Here is a 22,220-nt window from a genome sequence, read left to right as displayed (position 1 = left end):
GCCACTTGTTGTTTCAGCTATTGGATCAGGTTGTTGAGGAGGTGGGGGTGGCTAATGTTGTTCAAATCATCACAGATAATGCCTCTAACTATGTTCTTGCTAGTAAACTGTTAGAGGAAAAACATAGGACCATCTTTTGGCCCCCATGCGCTGCACATTGCATAGACCTCATGCTTGAGGATATTGGAAAATTAGATTGGGTCAAAAACACTATAGATCATGCCAAAAGCATAACAAAATTTATCTACAATCATACATTGGTTTTGAGCCTCATGAGGAAACACACTGGGGGCAAGGATATTATTAGGCCTGCCATCACTAGATTTGCTACACATTTTTTGACATTGCAATCTATGCTTTCCCAACATAGAAACTTGCAAAAGATGTTTTCCAGTGATGAATGGAATCAAAGCAATTGGTCTAACAAACCAGAAGGCAAAGAATTGAAAAGGAAAGTCCATGAAGAAACTTTTTGGAGAAAGGCAGCAGAGATTGTGAAGCTTGTTGAGCCACTAGTTAAGGTGTTGCCGTTGGTGGATGGGGAAAGGTTGGCTATGGGCTTCATTTATGAGGCTATGGATCAAGCAAAGGAGCAAATAAAGACGGTATACAAGGATAGAGTGGCAAAGTATGGGCCCATTTGGGCAATCATTGATGAAAGATGGAACAATCAACTCCATCGCCTTATACATGCAGCTGGGTATTTTTTGAACCCACGGTATCATTATAAAGCTAAGGAGTCAGGAGCTTTGAGGGGGGAGGTCAGAGATGGACTGGTTGATTGCATTGAACGCATGATCCCATTGGAGTCTGATCAGCTGGAGATACACCGACAGGCCAATATATTCAGCGATGCAGCAGGTACCTTTGGGAAGAACCTAGCAAAGATTGCAAGAGAAGCAGATGAGCCAGGTAAACAAAAATTTCAATTTTCAAATTCTTAATAGTTTTACTTTTTTTTTAAAGTTTGTTAAATCGTTTATAATTTGAAAGTTAGATATAATTTGTAATTTTGTTGAGCTAACTCATCACACTCCTATGTTTTTTGAGCTAACTCATTCATACACCCGTGCCAAAAAGCACCTCTGCGGGAAAAGGCCATGGGATGGAGATAAACAAATATGAATCAAAACTTGTACATGTGTGTCACCAGCAAATAGAGACAAATACATAAGGAAAGAGGATGAAGCCCAATACAAATCTAAAAAATCAAAGGGTTTCTTTAAACCAAGCTCACAATCACATGCACAAAGAACTCCTTCAGGGTCCTCCCAAGGCAGTGGATATGGGGGCACGGGGTCACCAAGTTTAAGGCGTAGAAGCATATCAGATTTCCTTGATGAAGGGTGTAGGAATGATGTGGATTCAAAATTTTACAAGTTTCTCTATGCATGTGGGATACCATTCAATGTTCTTCACTCACCTTATTGGCATGAAATGGTTTCTGCCATAAATGATGCCCCTAAAGGATACAAGAGCCTTGGGTATGACAAGGCTAGAACCGTTGGACTTGATCATGAAAAAGCAAAAATATCACATTCTTTGATTAGAATGACAAATTCTTGGACTGAGCATGGGGTGTCCATTGTCTCTGATGGATGGACAAATGTAAAAGGCAAGCCATTGATAAGTATTCTTGTTGTGTCTGTTAGTGGTGCCATCTTTCTTTCAGTGTATGATTACTTAGACAAGTTCAAGACCGGCATCAACATTGCAGAACCATTACTTGATACAATTGACCGTATTGGGACATACAATGTCATCCAAATCATCACTGATAATGCTCCTAATTGTAAGGCAGCAGGCAATTATTGCGGATAAATACCCCAACATATTTTGGTATGGGTGTTTGGTTCACACAATGAACCTTTTGATGCATGATATTGTTAAGAACAAAAACCAACAATACAAACGGATTGGTGATTTGTAAAAGAAAGGCAAAGAAATGATAAAATTTATTAAAAATCATAGCAATACCCATGGCCTTTTCCGCAGTCACTCAAGACTGGAGTTGTTGAAGATTGCGAGGACTACATTTGGTAGCTATTACCTCACCTTCAGGTGCCTTTTGAAGGTAAGAGAGCCATTGGCTAGCATGGTATCAAGTCCACACTGGCAAGTATTAAAGGAAAAGGCTACAAATGCAGCTGACAGGCAAGGTTTTGAACAGGTGGAGGAGACCGCTCTTGATGGTATGTTTTGGGCACGTGTGAGGCAAGTATGGGAATTCACCAAGCCCATTTATCACATGATTCGGTTTGCAAATATAGATAAACCAACGATTGGGGAAGCGTATGAGCAGATGGATACCATGTTGGGGAAAATAAAAGATATTGTTCATAAAAAAGATCCCAACTTGTATACACTGATTCATAATTGTGTGTGTACACGGTGGAATAAACTTAATGTTCCACTACATGCCTTGGCGTACATCCTTACGTCAAAATACTACTCTGCATCTCGGTTGGGCCAACCTACACCAGGGGGTGGGGTTAGGGTCAAAACCCATATATATGAAGAGGTATCTACAGAATATTTGCAAGCATTAGACAAGTTGATACCTAACAGGGAGGAATGTGCTAGTCTGCGTCTTGAATTACGCAGATACTTCAGTTGCACTGGTTTGTTTGGTACCTTCCATGCAATGGAAGATAGAGACAGATTTGATGCTCTCACATGGTGGGAAGCATATGGCTGCCAGGGACTTTTGCCAAAATTGGCAAAAAATGTTCTCTCACAGGTTGTAAATACTTCTTTTGCAGAGAGGTGTTGGAGCACCTACAGTTTCATACATAATGTGAAAAGAAACAGACTCAATGAAGACCGGGCAGAAAGCTTGGTTTATGTGCACTACAACTTGAGGTTGTTGAATCATTACTATGATCGGGCTTATGAGGATCCAACATATAAAATTTGGGACAACCACCCAGAGTCTGATAATTTGGAGGATGACACTATACATCTTGAAGAACTGGAAGCGGAACTTATATGAGAGGAAGATGAAGCAACAACCATGCCACATCCACCATCTAGTAGCAATGCTCAAGTTTCGAGTCTTGTTCCGTTGTTGTCGCCGCCTCCATCTATACCCTCACATGGAGGGCATGTGCCTTCTGGTTCTAGTCGTCGGTTTGTGAGGGAGGAGACTCCTAGAAGACCACCACGACCTGCTCATACATCAGACACTTCTCATGGCAAGGGCCACATGAAGTGGTAGATAATAGATTTACAGTGTACTTGTCTTTTGTAGTTTCTAGTAGTTTCCATAACTGTTGACTCTTTCATATTTATTATGATATTTTTGTAAGCAATATATGACAATTTAAGTTTGAAGTTTGAAGTTGGCAATTATAACTCATTGGTAATGAATTATGAATATGATGCTTCATGAAATTTGTTTCATTTCATTTCATTTTATAACATTTCATTTCATGTTAGATATTATTTCTTGTAATGGTTAAACTTAGCTTACAAGTACAACTTTGGTGATCAATGATGATAAATGTTATATATTGAATTTTCAATTTTGAAAGCTTGAAGTTGAAACTTTAAGATTGATGAATCATGATTCATAAGACTCAATATGTTGTATGTCACTGACTTGTGGACATGGTTGATGAAGATTATAACTTCTAGATGATTGTTGTTATAAGGTTCAATGATCAATCTATGTTTTTTTATGTTTTTTATATCTAATTCATCATTCTATATGTTTTTGTTGACATATATGTATCAAAATATAAAAAATATATACATTATATAAAAAACGCTCCAGGATTCGCTCCCAAACCAGGAGCTTTTGAAAATGTCGCTCCCGCACCCGTTTTAGCTCCTGCTCCCAAGTAACACTGACCTAACCCTTGCTTGCCTCTTCGATAGCCTTGATCCCTTTATTGAACTTATCATTTATAGGCTATTTCTCAATTTTTTATATGCCATTGTATGTCCGAAATTTGCATATCATTAAAACAGTAAATTATAACAGTATCTTTTAAACCATAAAGGTCATTAGAAAGTGTATCTGAATTTCTACAGCTCTTATCTCGGCCTTTCAAGGTCTAGCAGGTACCTTTCTCTCCAACCATTGGACCTTATATCACCCCCAAGCCCCTAGTTGTTGGATATCTTGTTGGTGATTTCTTTAGGGAAGCCTCCCTTGTGGGGACAACATCCACCACCAAACAGCTAGAGAGAGGCCACTGAGGTGACAGTGGTGACTGATCTCTTTGTTGCAATGAGAACTAGGTTGCCTAGTGAAGCTTTGCACTAGGGCTGCTAGATTTTGTGGTAACACTCCCATAATTAGTCAAAAACAACTAGTGGCACTTCAGATACTTGGATCCAACAACTAAAATATAGAGCCTTTAGTACTATTAGTGTTTGTCTTGAGATTTTAGTACTTTGGTATGTAGAAATTGGTACAGTATAGCCCATCGATTATGAAATTAGGATACAACTTACCCCCAAGCATAACATAGCTTTCCATTCAACAATATACAGTTGCCAATACTAGTATCACAAAATAAACACTATTCAAGATCTGAAATTTAACCATTTTTATAATCTTGCAGCATCACAAGGTTTAAATTATCATTGGAATCATATTTGAGGATCAAAGTTGCAATCAAAACCTTTCCACAAAACTAAAGCATAAAACAGGTAAAGAAGATGAGAATTTAGAAATATGAACATGTCTGGTGTGTGTGTGTGTGTGAGCAAGAGAGAGAGAGAAGGAGAGACTAGCAAATGTCAATATTAAATAGAGAGCAAATCACCAACCAACAACAAGGGTAGTACTCCTTTGGTCTTGGTATGCAAGAAAGGCAAAGCCTTTTGACTTTCCAGTAGCTTTGTCCCTCACAAGGTTGACATCCACGATCTCTCCATACCTGCCAAAACAACCAAGAATTCAATCTTTGAATGAATGCAGTAAGCACAAAAAACTTGATAATGAGAATCATTATGTTAAAACTATGCACTGGGAAGAGAAAATGTCTTCCAAGAGTTTCAAAATTCAATAGATTCTACATTTAACTAAACAAAAATAATGATAATAAATCTCACAACATGGTAAGGTAGAATATGTTTTTAATAAATTAATACATTAACCTATCGGCCGATGCCTACTTTTGCAAACTGCTTTTTTAAATAGTGATACTTTGAAGAAGAAATCTGCATACCAGTCACTTACAGACTGTTGGCATATCCTACTACTTCACCTCTTAAAATTTTGGAAAATAAATGAGAATGGGCAATGCTTGACCCTTTCCTTCAAGACTACATTGATCTCAAAGAGGCAATCTTTACACCAGCAGGTCAGAGGTGCTGAAAAGGTATATTTGCACCCCTTGGATGATTGTTCTACTTTACTAGTGGTGTCGGCCTATAATTTTGAAAATACAAACACAGAATTCTAAGAAGTACTAGTTCAAAAATCATAGATTCCTAATGCTAAGTTAACTTCAAGTAACATTTCAAAATAAGGGAACTATTACTGTCAAACGTGTTGGAAATGTAACTAGTTTCGGTCTTCATAATTGTTATTATACCCATTTCAACATGTATATCTTAGGTAACAAAGACAAGAAGAAAGAAAAGTTATCATTTTAAGGCATGGTTTCATGCTTCTTATTGATGGTCTTCTAGGTAAAAGCATGTTCTTCATGCTTCTAGGGTTTGTAAGGTCATATAATATATTATCATGAGTCAAGAGAGTCAACACCATGATTATAAGACCCTTCCGTGAAAGATGTACCTTGTAAAGGAATTTATTTTTAGTGCAAAAGGTCCTAGAAACCTCCTAATTATAAGTCGGCCCTGGCAGCTTCAAGTCAGCCTAAAGGAGGGAATTCGACCCCTTGGAAAGGCTATAAATACAGGCAGCTTCAACCTAATTTGACACACTCACTCACATAAGTTTGATCTCTCAAGAAAAAATTCAATATGAAGCTGGAAGAAGCAAGAAAGGAAGAGTGAAGCTCTAGAAAGCAAGAAGAATCCAAGAACAAGGAAAGTTTGCTTTCGGGCTCTATCTCTCTCACACATGCGAAATCTAGGGTTTCTGCAGCTTCAAGAAGGCCAAAATCGCAAGTCCAAATTGTAGGAGATCAAGTTTTCGGATCAAGGTGCTAGAAGAACGAACACTCTAATTTGACTTCATTGACCTTAGGAAGTATTGTCTTGCTCAAAAGAAGGATCTCTTGAAGAATTTTCCTAGGGATTTTGCAGTAGCTAAAGGGTCAAAGTTGCAAGCCAAAGTTACAAGGTCAAGGCTGAGGATCAAAATTGCAGTTAGAAGCTGGTTAATGTAGGATTGAGCCTTGTTGACCTAATCCTATTTGAAGGGTTTCTTAAAGGGTTGACTTGGTACTTGGAGGAAGGACTTGGTCTAGGGTTTGGGTCTTGGTTGTCTCATTTGAAGAAGATTCTATAAGAAGAGAAGAGAATTTTTTGGGTTTTCCCCTTGGAGGGGTTTTTCCCTGGCTTGGAGCCTAATTTTTGTGTCCATTGTTTTTACTATTTGTTCTTGATAATTGTTTGATGAAGAAGAACTAATAAAGAAAACACAAGAAGATAAATAAAGTTCACAAGCAATTATTAAGGTTAAGGAAAATCTGAATTAATAGCTGCCATATTGCATTTTCCAACATGGTATCAGAGCTAAGGTGAACAAGAGAAGGCAGTTGAGAAGATCATCTTGTGGACACAAAGAAGGATTTGCCAAGGGGCACCAATTGCAGAAGGATCAAACTATTATTGAAGGAAGGAAGAAAACTACATCAAACTCTGATCAAAGGAAGGCTTGAGAAGGAAGATCACAAGAAGGCTCATTGGAAGTCATTTTTGAAGGGGTCATCAAAGAATCACTCATTACTCTTTGAAGTTGTTGTTGAAGGTATCCTAGAAGACATATTTCTAGGACATCATTAAAGTCTCTTTGAAGATCTTGAAAGCATCAAGATAGTTGGAGACATCATCAAAGAAGGAAAGACTCTTGGTTGACAAGTATCATATTATTACTCTATGTCTGAATCTACAGGTCATATGGGTTCTTTCTGTAAGGAATGCAATAAGCTCGTTAGCTCAAAAGATTAACTGAGCATGGAAGAAAAGGATTGATCTGGCACTTACAAAACATGAAGTAATGGAATATGTCCTCAGTGAAGTTGCTAAACCGAACAAAGACAAGACTAAAGAGATAGCAAAATACAAAGCAGAAATAAGGGCACAAAGGATTAATGTGGAATCCATTAAGGATCATCTTGTTCCATTTGTTGTTAATTTTAAGACTTCTAAGGCTAGGTATGACAAGCTAGTAACTCTGTACTCTATAAGCACATCAAGTCAAAAGATTTCTTTGAGAAACCAACTATACGGAATAATGAAATCGAAGGATGAAGACATGGCCTACTACTTTATGAAGATTTCATAGATACGAGATCAGCAGCATGGGCTTGGGTGTTGCGAAATCAATACTAGTAGAATTAGTGTTAGATTTCTCTTTCTTGATAATTACTTGTGAATTATGTTGGCTTCCTTTTCTTCTTTATTATATTATTTTTCATCAAGCAATTACCAAATTATGTATGTATGAAGATCACAAAAACACAAGACACAAGATGTAGGCACTTTGCCAGGGCAAAACCCCTATCTAGGGGAAAACCCAATCAACAATTCTTCCTTCAATAGTTTCACGAGATAATCCAAGACTCTTGACCTAGACAAAGACTTCCTCCACACCAAGTCAACCCTCTCTTCTTGCAGATGATAACCCTTCAATAGCAACTTCGACCTAGCAATAGCAACTTGCAGTAGCAGCCTTGACCCAGCAACTGGCAACAGCAACAGCAGCAGAAACTTCGACCTAACAAGAAAGACTTTGATCTCCTAGAGGAATCCACCTGAGAGAAAGGGATAGCCCAAAATTTTGATTTTCTTCTTTTTTCTTCCTTCTCCAACTTCGTACTCCTTTTTGACTTCCTTTCTTACTTCGCACTTTTTCCCAACACTTTCTTCTAGATATCAAACTATAAGAGAGAGTGTGAATACTCCAAATGAAATCGAACTGCCCTATATATATAGCCTTCTAGTGAGGTTGAATTGCCCTTCTTGAAGCCGACTTGATCTCCTTGAGGCCGACTTGGTGTGGAGGGGACAAATAGCATATTTGACTCAATATTAATTATTTTTACATGATTCAAAAGCCCAAGAAGGGTCTCTTTTAATGGACAATGACTCTAATGACAGAATAAATCCTAGAAGTCCTCAATGGGGACTTTGACCTAAAACATGATGACCCAAGCATGAAACCCATGCTTTAATAAGTCATAACAATAATAATAATAATAATATTTTCTTCATTCTTTTGATAAATACATTTCATTGTGACTCAAATACATTTATGAAGACCGAACCTAGTTACATATTTCAACACTCCCTCTTAACTAGGGAGGTATTCATAATAACAAGTACAAGGAAGATCTCAAAACATATGAACCATGAAGAATTTAGGCACCGCAATGCCATGGACTAGATTCCTGACCAGGCAATCTATCCAAGGTCCTCCAACAGTTTAGGCACTCACAATGCCATGGACTAGATTCCTGACCAGGGCAATCTATCCAGGTGGGACTAAGATGGACTAAAGCTTTCAACCAGTCTAGGTACCATTAGGCTTACTTGCTAACCATCAACCCAAAGATCTAGGTGTGTATCTGAGGTCATATCTCTATGACCAACACCACCCTCCCTACTTTGGGTTCTAGACACCAACACAAAGTGTCGGCCAGATGTCCTCCTAGGCAATGTGTCTTACACACAAAGCCTTAACACTCTCAATTATTCCAATCAGTAACAAATCCTCCCTGATCAAACAGATCAGTAACAAATCTCTCTCGTGTAACCAACATGCTATCAAACTTTTGAGAGATTTACCTGTACAAACACAACCCCAATCAGTAACAAACTTTCAAATGTACATAAGTAAACACAAACCTTTGGGTTCTTCCATACAACTGATGTTGCTTCTCAATTTATCATAGTAGGACTTCCAAACGATCTTGACAGAAGATTCCTTAATCATACATCTGTCTTCCTACTTCACATGCAGCAACATATTCTACAAACAGATCCTGCTTTTCTTATCTCAGCTGCTCCTCACAATGCATTCTCCAATTTTCTTCTTTCAAGGTGTCCATCATGACTATAATATGCCCTCCCTTTCAACTCGGAACTTGTTTCCAAAGACAAGAGTGATATGTCCTTATCTTCATTCATGGCCTTCACTAAGACTTACAATTGTTAGTCCTAGTCTAGTGCATGACACATGAAGTAGAGAACCATATCCATCACTCCCTCTTAACCAGGGAGATCAACTTCTTTTCTATGACATCGAAGAATCTTTCATGGCTTCCATCCTTCTTATCAGAGTTATCATGACCATCATCATCCCTATAACTTTCTTCATCATGCTTATCAAATGAACATCTTCACCATCTTGAAGATTATGTACCTCCACAACTTAGATAGCAAGTACAACCAAATCTATAGAAGCATGAAGTTAACCATATCAGAATCATATAATAATGGAAGCATTAGACTTTATACATCAAATAACTAAACTTAGTTAGGTTCACAAACAACAAGAAACACATATTTTTATATTTCGACTATATGCTAGGGCTTTTGTCATAAACCCTAGATTTCATCATCAAGACTTCGAGCACCTCAATCAAGAGAACAACCTTCATTATATCTAAGGCTTCAATATTTCTTCCAAAGGTATGACATACTCTACTACAAAATATTGCAAACCCTAAAAGCAATTCAAACAAATATGCATCTAACAACTTTAGAACTCATATGTTAGACTTCCACTAGGATTTAGTGCAAGATCCTAGATTTCATACAAGAGCCATTAAGTTCCAATAATCAAAACCAATCACAGCTCAACTTCAGATTTCAACAATCTTTCACACTAATCATCACATATTAGAGAATTGAGCTTCTACTAAGGTTTAGTTACAACACACTAGAATTCACAAATACTATCATCCTAGAGAATCAAACTTTGACTAGGGCTTAGTTCCAAACCCTAAGATTCATGACCATCAACAATTAGGTCAACACATATATCTAGGATTCCATCATCATGCACAAGCATATCATAACATGTGTTAGTCAAACCCAATGACACGACTATCAATATATTAAAGTTAGACATATAACAAATTTGATCATACTAGGGTTTCGATCGAACAAACACATATATACCTAGGATTTCATTCCTAGGACATTATCTAAAATAAGGGTCTTACTTATACACCCTACCAAACCCTAACGATCTAGGGTTTCAATACATAACACATCAAACTCTAATTTATCAATACTTCAAAGGTTTGGGATTTCAGACATCACCATTCAACCCTAACAAGTTAGGGTTTTCATAACCATACTAAAACCCAAACATGACATCAAACATCAAGAATAGCATTTTCTTAGACTTCACCAATAACCCTAAGTAGGCTAGGGTTTCACACATTATCATTGACATACCCTTAAGTTAGGGTTTTTACAAAGAACCTTCATAGGGTTCCATAAGAATAATCAAAGATATGAGGGTAGATTTATCTAATGATGAATCACCCAATCAAGAATCTTTATGATTCAAGAGAGCTAGACACAATAATGTTAGTAATAGTTTATCAAGAATGAATATCATGAAGAGAACAAAAACTTATAGTTTAAGGCATACCTTTGTTTCTTAACAAACCTTGTACTTGTAATGCTTTGTCTTGTGAAGCTTTCTTCCATGTTCCTTGAGTATTCAGCAAGCTTTTCCTAAACAAGGAAAATATGAATAGAAATGCGATTAGTATTTAATACAAACAAAACATAGATAAGTAAAGGAAACCAAAAAATGAAAAAGGGAATACAAGGAGTAAGATACTTATCTTTGGAAAAATGGCAAGGACTCCCTTTTAATCCAATCTCGAGGGATGCCTATAGCTTTATCAAAACAATTCAAAAATGTTTTTCCAAAGCATGTTAAACCTAGAAATCAAAACATAAAGGAAAGCAATTCAAAAGTAGAAGGATATGCAAGGGATAGAGTTCCTAGCAAATAGGTCTTTGACTTCGAATCCTTCCATCTTGTTCTTCTTTGGTGAAACTTCTTTGGCAAAGTTTGCTTGATTCATGTTCCTCTTCTTGGCCCTTTAGACTTATTGATTTCTCTGTAGACTTCTTCACTTTTCCTTTTACAAGATCCAAGACTTTATTCCTTTCGAGGATGAGATCAATCTTCTTCTTCCAAGCATTGTAATTGGATGCTCCTTCTAATTTGCTTTATCCCTTTATTGTGTTAGACATTGTCCTTGAAGATAGTAAGCTTCTTTCCTTATAAGGTCTCCTTATATGATCCTTTGATCAACTTCTTGAGGTTCCTTAGATTCCTTTCAATAGATCCTTAAATTGCCTTTTTCCTCCTTCTTCACCTTAGCTCCATTCTCCAGCTTCAATGATGTTGATCCCAAGCCTCTAACAGCATAGCTTTTGTTGTCTCCTAATTCCACTGCATGAGAAGATGGTTCCTTTGATAGAGTGTGAAGTTGTTTACCCTTACTTGTCATATGCCTTGATGCTCCACTGTCAATAATAAGTGCATTATCATCATTAAGATACCATGTAAGTGTAGCCAAGAAGCCTTGACTTTTGACTTTGTTGAATAAGTAGTAGATTTTAAGTATGAGGGTTTACCCAGTGCATTATATTAGATATCATTTTGGGATTCAACTGCGTTAAGTAAGTCATTCACGTATGACCATTTCCATGAGAGGTAGTCATAACTGACTAATTTCCCATGATTTTTGAATAGTTCACTTAGCACTCATTGCATCGGGTGATGCTCACAGGGGTGAAGAAGTGGGATTGAAACTAGTGAAATGAATCACATAGGTCAATCATCACTTCCGGGGCTTGCACCCGGTAACCAGGACTTCCCGGAAGGTCACCCATCCCAGATCGCCTCTGGCTCAAGCGCGCTTAACTGTGGAGTTTTCCCCACAATCAAGCCCACTTAGCTTGCTACCCCATTTGCAAAACCTTAGCAAGTATTGTGCCTCATGAACCATTCAAGTAGAGATCCCTTCACTCTTTTTGAATTTAAGTATGAGGGTTTACGCAGTGCATTATATTAGATATCATTTTGGGATTCAACTGCGTTAAGTAAGTCATTCACGTATGACCATTTCCATGAGAGGTAGTCGTAACTGACTAATTTCCCATGATTTTTGAATAGTTCACTTAGCACTCATTGCATCGGGTGATGCTCACAGGAGTGAAGAAGTGGGATTGAAACTAGTGAAATGAATCACATAGCGTCAATCATCACTTCCGGGGCTTGCACCCGGTAACCAGGACTTCCCGGGAGGTCACCCATCCCAGATCGCCTCTGGCTCAAGCGCGCTTAACTGTGGAGTTTTCCCCACAATCAAGCCCACTTAGCTTGCTACCCCATTTGCAAAACCTTAGCAAGTATTGTGCCTCATGAATCATTCAAGCAGAGATCCCTTCACTCTTTTTGAATTTAAGTATGAGGGTTTACGCAGTGCATTATATTAGATATCATTTTGGGATTCAACTGCGTTAAGTAAGTCATTCACGTATGATCCAGCTTCCTGCAGTATTGAATCCCTTTCTCATATAACTTATCATAGAGGGAGTAACCATTTCCTTCAAGTCAATAGAGTGATCTTCAATCTTCCTTGACCTTGGCTCTGATACCATGTTGAGAAATCAATACTAGTAGAATTAGGGTTAGATTTCTCTTTCTTGATAATTACTTGTGAATTATGTTGGCTTCCTTTTCTTCTTTGTTATATTATTTTTTCATCAAGCAATTACCAAATTATGTATGTATGAAGATTACAAAAACACAAGACACAAGATGTAGGCACTCTGCCAGGGCAAAACCCCTCTCTAGAGGAAAACCCAATCAACAATTCTTCCTTCCATAATTTCACGAGATAATCTAAGACTCTTGACCTAGACAAAGACTTCCTCCACACCAAGTTAGCCCTCTCTTCTTGCAGATGATAGCCCTTTAATAGCAACTTCGACCTAACAGCAACAACCTGCAGTAGCAGCTTTGACCCAGCAACTGGCAGCAGCAGCAGTAGTAGAAACTTCAACCTGACAAGAGAGACTTCGATCTCCTAGAGGAATCCACCTGAGAGAGAGAGAGATAGCCCAAAATTTTGACTTTATTCTTTTCTTCTTCCTCCTCTAACTTCACACTCCTTTTTTACTTCCTTTCTTACTTCGTACTTTTTCCCAACACTTTCTTCTGGATATCAATATGACAATTGCCACGTCAAATCTATGCTCTGCTATCCACCCATGTATTGCGAAGTAAATATGAGTATGGCAGCCATCCTCACTCTGAGTAAAACAAGAATCGTAACAAATCCTTTTTGAAAGGACCAAAGTCTTCTACAGATTTTACCAAAACTAAGCCTTGTAGTCTAGCGAGTAAGGAAAGGCCTCATTCTACAATAAAGGATGGTTATATAGTTCATAGAAAAGTTACCCTTATTACAATTCAGAAGAAGGTTGCATCCACATTTATATTGATGAAGAAAGCATGCCTGGTTGGAAAAAATGGATATCAAGCTTATAGGATTATGAAGCTACAATTAATCATCTTATCAATAAAAATTGCAACACCTTCAAAGGCAGCGCTTGTCCTCAACATCCTTGGAGTATTTATGACATCTTAGAGAAAATGTTGCAACATACTTCTGGTGATCATTAAGGACTATGGTAGGTAGTCCTTGAGGTACGTACAAATGTTTTTCTTTTTCATTCTATATAAAATTAGGGTTTTAAAATCTCATTTTTGGTTCTAGGGTTTATAGCCTTAATGTCAAAAGATGTTAGCACCTAAATTCTTGTAAACCCTAGTTGGTTAAGAAACGCTAACCCTATTATATTTTGTTCCCTCGTAGAAACCCTAGGTTTGGTCTCTAAGGTTTGGAGGTAGTCTAGGGAGAAATTTGAAACCCTAGTAAGTATAGATTTGTATTTGAAACCCTAGAATTAATATCTTAGGGATTGGATTTGAAATCCCTAGTATAAACTCTTGTACTTGTATATTTTTGGTAGTACTTGTCAATAAATGTTGCAGGTACATCAGTGTTATAAAGACCAAATTGGAGCGGTCAATTTAGGCCAGTCCGAAAACCAATTCCAACAGGTGACTTGAACCGTTTTTCTCCAGTTTCATACAGTAAAGCCACGTAGAACGCGGCAAGTGGTGCCTATTTTTCTTTTTTTCTTTTAATGTTTGTCTTAACTGGGCAGTAGCCCATAATAGGTGATGATTTGGGGTAGCAAAGGATGTGCTCCAAGCCTCAAATTTTGCAAGGAGGCTTGGGCACATGTATTCCAAAGAACCGAGAAAGCGTTTTGGGAAATTCCACCCAGAGACGATTATATTAATATAATTAATATTTTTAATGGAGTTCCGAAATTAAAATATTAATGGATATTAATCTAATTGTGGGTGTAACTTCTAGAAAAAGACGGAGATCAAGTCAAAACGATCTGAGCCTTTGATTAGGAGTTAATCTAGGTCGTTGGTTGTCTAACAAGAAGATATAAGGGGCTTGAGGGTCATTTAGAAAACACACTAAGAGAGATCAAAAAATCGATTTTCTTAAGTGAGAAGTTCTTAGGAGGAAAATTCGATTGAGAAGATTTCATAGCTTCCGGAGAGTGAGTGATTTTCTCAGCCAGAGAATCATCAACAGAGAGAGGCAGAGAGTAATCCAGCAGTAGCAGCGCTGAGCCAGAGGGGCTAACGCAGAGGCAGCGTAAAAGCCAATGAGTCCGAAATTTGCAGAGGTAATTCAAGTTTCAAAAGCCGGGAACCGAGGTGTGACACTGGGAGGCAGAAATCAAATCTCCTGGGCTGCAAATCAACCATCGAAAAGAGTGAAGCGGTCCCCAGAGATCTTGACGTTGGGCTAACGCAGATACTGTGCAGAGGCAGCCAGAAAAGTCGGGGGCAATCAGTCTGGGGCTGGATCAGCCAAGATTTCTAGTGATAGTGTGAGGTAACCTCACAATTTTTTTCTGTCAGTATCTCTCTCTCTGTAATTGAATAACCCTGTGAGGTATTCAGAGATGTATTCAGAATTTGCTACTAATTAATAATAGACCCTCAAAGTTGTTGCATCGGTTTTTCCACATTGGGTTTTTCCGTGGACATTTGTCCAGAAATAACGGTGTCCTATGTGTTTGTATTTTCTTGCTCAGTTTCTATGTTTCAGAATCATATTTAATTTGGTGTAGGCTGCTTCAGTAATTTACTTCAATATTTCAAGAAGAAATCTGAAATAAGTTTGTAATGTAATTTACAATCTAAGTGAAGTAGATTCAACTGGTTGCAATAGGATTCCTGAGATTGTTAGATCTAGGAATTTTCACATGGTATCGGACTTGTTGATGTGAAATAGGAGTAGCAGATCTGGCACTAAAGCAAGGACCAACTTGCTGCAACAAGCAGCAGTTCGAATCCCCTGAGGGATTGCGAAGTTCTAGCCAAGAGGGCTATATTTTTGAAGTTGTCTCTCTCTGAGCGGATCGACAAAGAAGTAAGACTGTCCGATCGAGAATTTGCCAAGGCAGAGGGAGCCACACAAAGCCTCGGCGCAGAGCTAGAGGGATGCAGATTTCTGCAAGCTGAGTGTTGGCCAGAAAAGTCGTCGGAAGAAGGAAGCCGATCGCATAGTGAGGGAATACTTCCTCCGTGGTTTCTTGCTAAGGAAATATGTATTTCTCATTTGTTAGGTAGCAAAGGAGCAGCAGACTTACCAACTCCATCAAGGAGTACATAAGCCAGCCTAGACGCTACGCATTAAGGAGAAAGAGGAAGTTGTTCGACAGTTTTTGGAGGAGATGGCAACCAGTGGCTTGAGGGATCAGGATAGGTTGGACTGGCAATCAACTACATCATCTAGAAGGCTAGAATGTCTTTCTTTCTAGATGAGCATGCCCTCAAGACGTACGTCGACAATGTGGTGGCTGAACTTGCGGATGCAGATCCGTTGAAAAAGTACAAGGCTAAGATGGGAAAGGCCAAGTTCCAACAGGATGATCCCAGATGGAGTCAGGGATCATGTAGTGTGTCGCGTTGCTAGAATAGCGACTGCTAAGGAGATGTGGGATGCCTTGGCCACGTTATATCAGGGATCTTCCGTGCAGCAGAAGATGTACTTGGAGCAGAAGTTGAGATTTGCTCAGATGCAGAAGGGAGAGCACGTGGATCCATTCCTCATGAAGCTAAAGGAAACCTGTGATGAGTTGTCTGTTGCGAGGCATACACCTCAAGATTCAGAGTTAGTTAGACTGGACCTCAATTTTATCTCAAATGAGTGGCAAGTATTTGTCCAGAGTATCCTGGGCAAAGCAGCATTGCCTAATTGGGATAAGATGTGGGCAGCTCTAAAACAAGAGGAGCTGAGGAGAGACCTGGTCAAGGTCAAACTTGACGAAAGCAGCAGCATGGGCAACAAAGACGAAAGAAGGACGTATCCAAGGTGAAGTGTTTCAAATGTCGCAAGATGGGCAACTATGCATCCCAGTGTCCTTTAAAGAAAAAGGACAAGGATGAGAAGCACAATCCTAAGGTTGCAACCGCGAAGATCAAAGAGGAGGAGGAGTTCGCCATGATAGTCAAGATACCTCCCGTTCGCCATGATAGTCGAGATACCTCTAGGAGGGAGGTGGGCTGATTTGGAGCTGTAGTTCGAAAGAGCTATAGATGGGTAGGATCCTTGAGGAGTCCACCTATCGGATCAATATCTTGCTACGGGAGCCTAGTTTTGCAGTAGTGGGATGGAGTAGTGTCAAATGGTGCCAAGGAATGTCAGGGAGACAGTTGTCGTGGCTAGAAGCGTCAGAGTCTAAGCAGCGCAGAGCAGAGTTGGCAGCAGTGCAGATGGCACAGAGCAGAAGTCCACAGTAGCAGGAGATTCAGAGGGTCAACGCAGAGACTAGCAGCAATCAATTCCAGCATTCACATGGTATCATACTGAACACAGTTAGTTTAGTAATTTTCGATGTTTTTCAATTGCTTCTCTCAGCAACTGAGTTGCAGTACGGATGCAGTGTTAGCAGTGGCAGCGCTAGCAGCATAGCAGATGTAGCATTTGAGAGGGAGTTGTAGTACAAAGGTAGCATTCGCAGTGGCAGTGTCAAAGGCAGCAGTACAGTTGCAGCAGCAGCGCAGTAGTTGATGGACAGCATGTCATACATCAGCAGCGCAATAATTGATGGACAGCATGTCATACATCAGCAGCGCAGAGGACGATGTTTCAAAGTCAAAGCAGTATGCAGCAGCAGTATATTGTTAAGAGCACATTCCTCGGTAAGAGGGAGTGTTGATTTGGGGTAGCATCGGATGTGCTCTAAGCCTCAAATTTTGTAGGAAGGCTTGGGCATATGTATTCCAAAGAACCCAGAAAGCGTTTTGGGAAATTCCACCGAAAGACAATTATATTAAAATAATTAATATTTTTAATGGAGTTCCTAAGTCTAAACTTAGGGAAATTAAAATATTAATGGGTATTAATCTAATTGTGGGTGTAGCTTCTAGAAAAAACGAAGATCAAGTCAAAATGATTTGAGCCTTTGATTGGGAGTCAATCTAGATCGTTGGTTGTCCAATAAGAAGATATAAGAAGGGGCTTGAGGGTCATTTGGAAAACACACTAAGAGAGATCAAGAAATCGATTTTCTGAAGTGAGAAGTTCTCAGGAGGAAAATTCGATTGAGGAGATTTCTTGCAGCAGAGGGGCAGGGATAGCTTCCGAAGAGAGTGATTTTCTCAGCCAGAGAATCATCAGCAGAGAGTAATCCAGCAATGGCAGCGCTAAGCCAGAGGGGCTGACGCAGAGCCGCGCAGAAGCCAGTGAGGAGTGCAAAATTTGTAGAGGGAATTCGAGTTTCAGAAGTCGGGAGGCAGAAATCAAATCTCTTGGGCAGCAAATCGACCAGCCAGAAGAGTGACGCAAACTCAAACAAAATCTTGACTTGACATGCTATGATTTTTCTATCGTATTTTAATTCTTAGAGGGTGAGATTGATGACAAAGATCCCAATAGGCAATGATTTTGATGATATGTAGGTATTTGTTGCAGCATATTTTTTTTTGGATGTTAGAGGCCATGTGGAGCTTGTTTGATGATGTATTTTCAGTTTAGAGATAGATTGCACTCTATGTTATTTTGGTTATGTGCACTCTTACATGCTATATAAATGAGAAATTTTGCTTATTTGTGTATAAATGGTTTGGATTCATATGGATGCACATGAATATATATGTTTTTCTTTAAAATTTAAATATTTTATGTGTTTTTGGTTGACTGGTTTTTTGGTCTGGTTTTTTTACTGGTTTCCATACAGTTCTGACCGGTTCCCGGTTTAGGGGGTCTACTGGTTCAATGACCAATCCGGTTTTGATAACTATGAGGTACATAAAGAAATGTGGATGTTGATACTTCATGGTGCGAGGGAGCCCTTCCAAAGGGAACTTCCACCTTCTCACAAAAGATATGTATTATCTTTGATTTTCTATATATATATATATATATATATATTTATATAGCATTACCCGTGTTGCTTGATTATTATCCTTTCTTTTGTATTGACTAACCTTGTAGACATATTCTAAAGAGTAAGGATTGTGACTAGATTCAGAGGGATTCTTCAAAGGCAGACTTGTAAGAAGCTTTGTTGCAGAGGGAGTCCTTCAATAGGAAGCCCTACAAGGTTTGTAAAAAGAGCAACTCGAGGTATGTAAAATTGTAAGATTTGTAGTAGATAAGAAGGTACGATCATTTTGAAATTTACTTTATATTATTAACTCTCTCATGTTTAGGGTTTTGCTATAGAATCATAAAGATTCTTATTTGTTAGGGTGATTGATCTTTAGATTAAATCAACCCTTATCATATTATATATCTTTTGTTCACTTTGGTAAAACCCTAACCTTTAGGGTTCACTATAAAAACCCTAGCCTTTTAGGGTTTGTTGATGATATCTAGAACATATGATGAAACCCTAGTTTTTAGGGTTTGATGAATTAGGGTTTATGACAAAACCCTTATAATAGTTAATGTAAGATCCTAGGAATGACACCCTAGGCATATATGTTTTTGTATGGTTAAAACCCTAACTTGGTCTAGTTGTATTAATGTTTTGATAATTGCTAGGGTTTACAATTGATATAAGATTCTAGGGCATGATGTAAAATGTTTTCGCTATGATTGAAATCCTAAATTGTTCAGTTATAGATATCTAAGGTTTAGTTTTGATAATGGTATCTAAAGTTTGTGACAAAACCCTAGCAAAATTTGTTGTGAAAGTCTAGGACATGAAAAGTGGTTACTTTGTTAATTGTAAACCTAACCAGGTTTAGGTCTGGATATCTAAAGATTGATTTGTTACTCAAAGGTTTGATAACCCTAGATATTCTCTTTGTAATATCGTACTAACCCTAGTTTGATAAAGTTGACTTCATGCTCTTGTACATATAATGTCATGTCCCCATTTTTCTTTTCCCCTATAATACAACCAGGATGGGTTTCCAAGGTATGTGATGCCCAGGGCGCAAGAGCAACATTATGTCATCAGGGGTATCGGAGGAGTTTTGAGGACTTTTTTATGGGATCTGATGGCATTTGTTTGGCATATACAATCATCCGCACAATTTGCCTTTCGTTCTGTTGCATTCCAACAACTTTCAAAAAATAGAGTTATTAATGGGCCTGACTTAATTTATTACACTTGAGGTGGCTTTCTAGAAGGAATATTTAATGGAATACCTCAACGTAATAGCTCGTTGGAATAGGAACAAGAACATCTACAGGATGGGATGCTTAAAAGTGACTTCCAGTGGCCAGAGAAAGTATGGTGGGTGGTTAACCATTTTCCCATATTAAAAGTGACTCTAATTAGTCACTTAATTAAATTAAAAGAGGGGAAAATAATTAATTGAAAGAAAAATGGCCAAAAGTGACTTAATGAAATAAAATAAAATTAAAAGTCACTTAAATGGAGTCAAAAAGAAGTTTATAAAATAATATTAAAATAAACAAAATAAGATGCTTCTAGAGACTCGGAGATTTATCTATGGAGTCTTTAAAAGGAGGAGGAGGAGATCATTTGGAACATCCATGAGTTGTGATATTTTCTTGTGGAGAGTTTTGGAGAATTGGGGGTTCCCAGCTTCAGCAGTAGCACCAAGACGAAAACTCAACCCACCATTGAGGAGATTTCACCCAGAAATCTCACAAAGCTTCAACAGTCTTATTGGAGATTAGATCTATAGTGTGTCTAAAGATTGGAGTGAGGATCATTCAGATTCTCAATTTGGGTGTTAGTTTCTAGTTGCTATTTTGGAGGCCAGGTTCAGTATTGTCGCAGATTATTTGGTGGCCATCATTGTCTCAGCTACTTCCGGCTTGTATTATCATATTTTATATCATTATAAATAAAGTTGAGTTTGTTGCACATTCTGTATTTGCAACATTTATTAATTTATCTTAGTAGCAACATTTTTTATTTCAAGATTTATAAATTATCTGTCGGCAATTTCTTGGTGCATTTTCATCATATTGTTGAACAGAAATCATGACATATTTTCCTGAAGAAAATTTTCATAATTTTAACAGCAAAATCTAAACGGGACATTACAGTGGTATCAGAGTTGAGTTGCAGATTGTATTTTCCAGTTTTGTTGTTAAATTGATGGGTGAATTTGTGCAAATTGTTATTTAAATTGATGGCATAATTTTCAAATGCAATTTTCAGCAAAGTTTATATTTGAGACATTACAATATATTTGTTCTTGGTTATACTTGTTGTCGAAGATTTGCAAGTACATAGTCTTCAAGATGTTGAAGATGCTTACCTACCTTATACTTGATGATGACTTGATGATGATGTTGAGCATGATGGTAAGAGGGAGCCGTAATAGATGTTAATGGATTTGTTCCCTAGAAGAAAAGAAGCTTGGATAAAGGTGTATACCTCCCCAGTTTAGAGGGAGGAAATATTGTGACAGTTATAGTGAAGACCATGAAGAAAGAATGAGGATTGGAGAATGGTTAAAGCACTACAGATGGTTATTCATGATTAATAAAGTCGTGTTTGTGATTGATGAAGTTGTGAACAAGAATTGGATGTTTTGGAGAGTGTTGAGGTTGAGTTTGTTGTTGCCGAAGAAGTTGAAGAAGGAAACTTTCGTTGAGATGTGTTAACCTAAGCAGCATCAGAATAATTGAAGACCCCAGAGTTTTGTGCTAGCATACAAGAACATATACATTGGAAGTTTGATACCGGTTGGGGTCGTGAAGCTACAATACGTGCCAACAAATCAACAAATCGTTGATGTGTTGGCGAAATCTCTTCCCAACAATAAGTTAGTTTATTTTAGGAGTGTTGTCGCACAAAGTGTCCAGGCACCGCGACAACGCTCAGAGTAAGGGTTGTCACTCTAATCCTTACTCACTCCGATTAGACTCTCTCCTAGACAAGTCAACGGGGTAGTCCCTAAGGCGAATGGATGAGGGTAGCCTGTGGAACACGAGCTCTAGGAGATTTTAAGGATGAACAACTTGATGAATTTAAAGCAAGTCTCGGTCAATTAAGATAGATAGATTAAAATAAGACACAATCACAAGATATAAATGACTATAGACCAGTGCCTTTAATATTTGAATTAACCATAGACTAATAAAACAAGTTATCCAGAGAAAACTTATAAATGTGACAAAGCGATGATCATGAACAATTAATTGAAAAATGCCCAAAATTTAGTATGCAGGACAATCTAGCAAAATTATCTTTCTCAAAAATCAATATGATTTAAAACATTTATCGCACCTTGACCATAGAAAAATCATGTGAATTGCATTTAATCACCAAATAACACCAAGGAACTTTAAATTAGAATTTTAATTATTCCTTAGGAAATTAGTTGAATGAAGCAGTGTTGTTAAAATCGCGATAAAATCGCGATTTTATCGGAAAATCGCGATTTTTTCATCTTGCCGATCAAATCGCGATTTTTATACGAAAAAATCGCCTACTTTTTTTTGCCGATTTTTACTGAAAAAATCGCGCTTTTTTCAAAAAATCGCGATTTTTTCGAA

General features: G+C 38.0%; 1 protein-coding gene across 1 annotated transcript in view; it reads right to left on the bottom strand.

Moving 5' to 3' along the window:
• LOC149210288 (uncharacterized) overlaps positions 1-22,220 on the bottom strand; it is a 141,727-nt gene that overhangs the window by 83,411 nt on the left and 36,096 nt on the right. The window contains exon 2 of the mRNA XM_089396675.1: positions 4,780-4,889. Coding sequence (XP_089252801.1) covers positions 4,780-4,889 — 110 coding nt within the window. The remainder of the gene's footprint in view (positions 1-4,779; positions 4,890-22,220) is intronic.

Source organism: Pinus tabuliformis, chromosome 1_2 (genome assembly GCF_031772625.1).
Source record: "Pinus tabuliformis cultivar Carrire ecotype Pingquan chromosome 1_2, CPIR1, whole genome shotgun sequence".
NCBI lineage: Eukaryota > Viridiplantae > Streptophyta > Pinopsida > Pinales > Pinaceae > Pinus > Pinus tabuliformis.
Note: the sequence above shows the minus strand (reverse complement) of the source record. Positions and strands in the feature narration are given on the sequence as shown.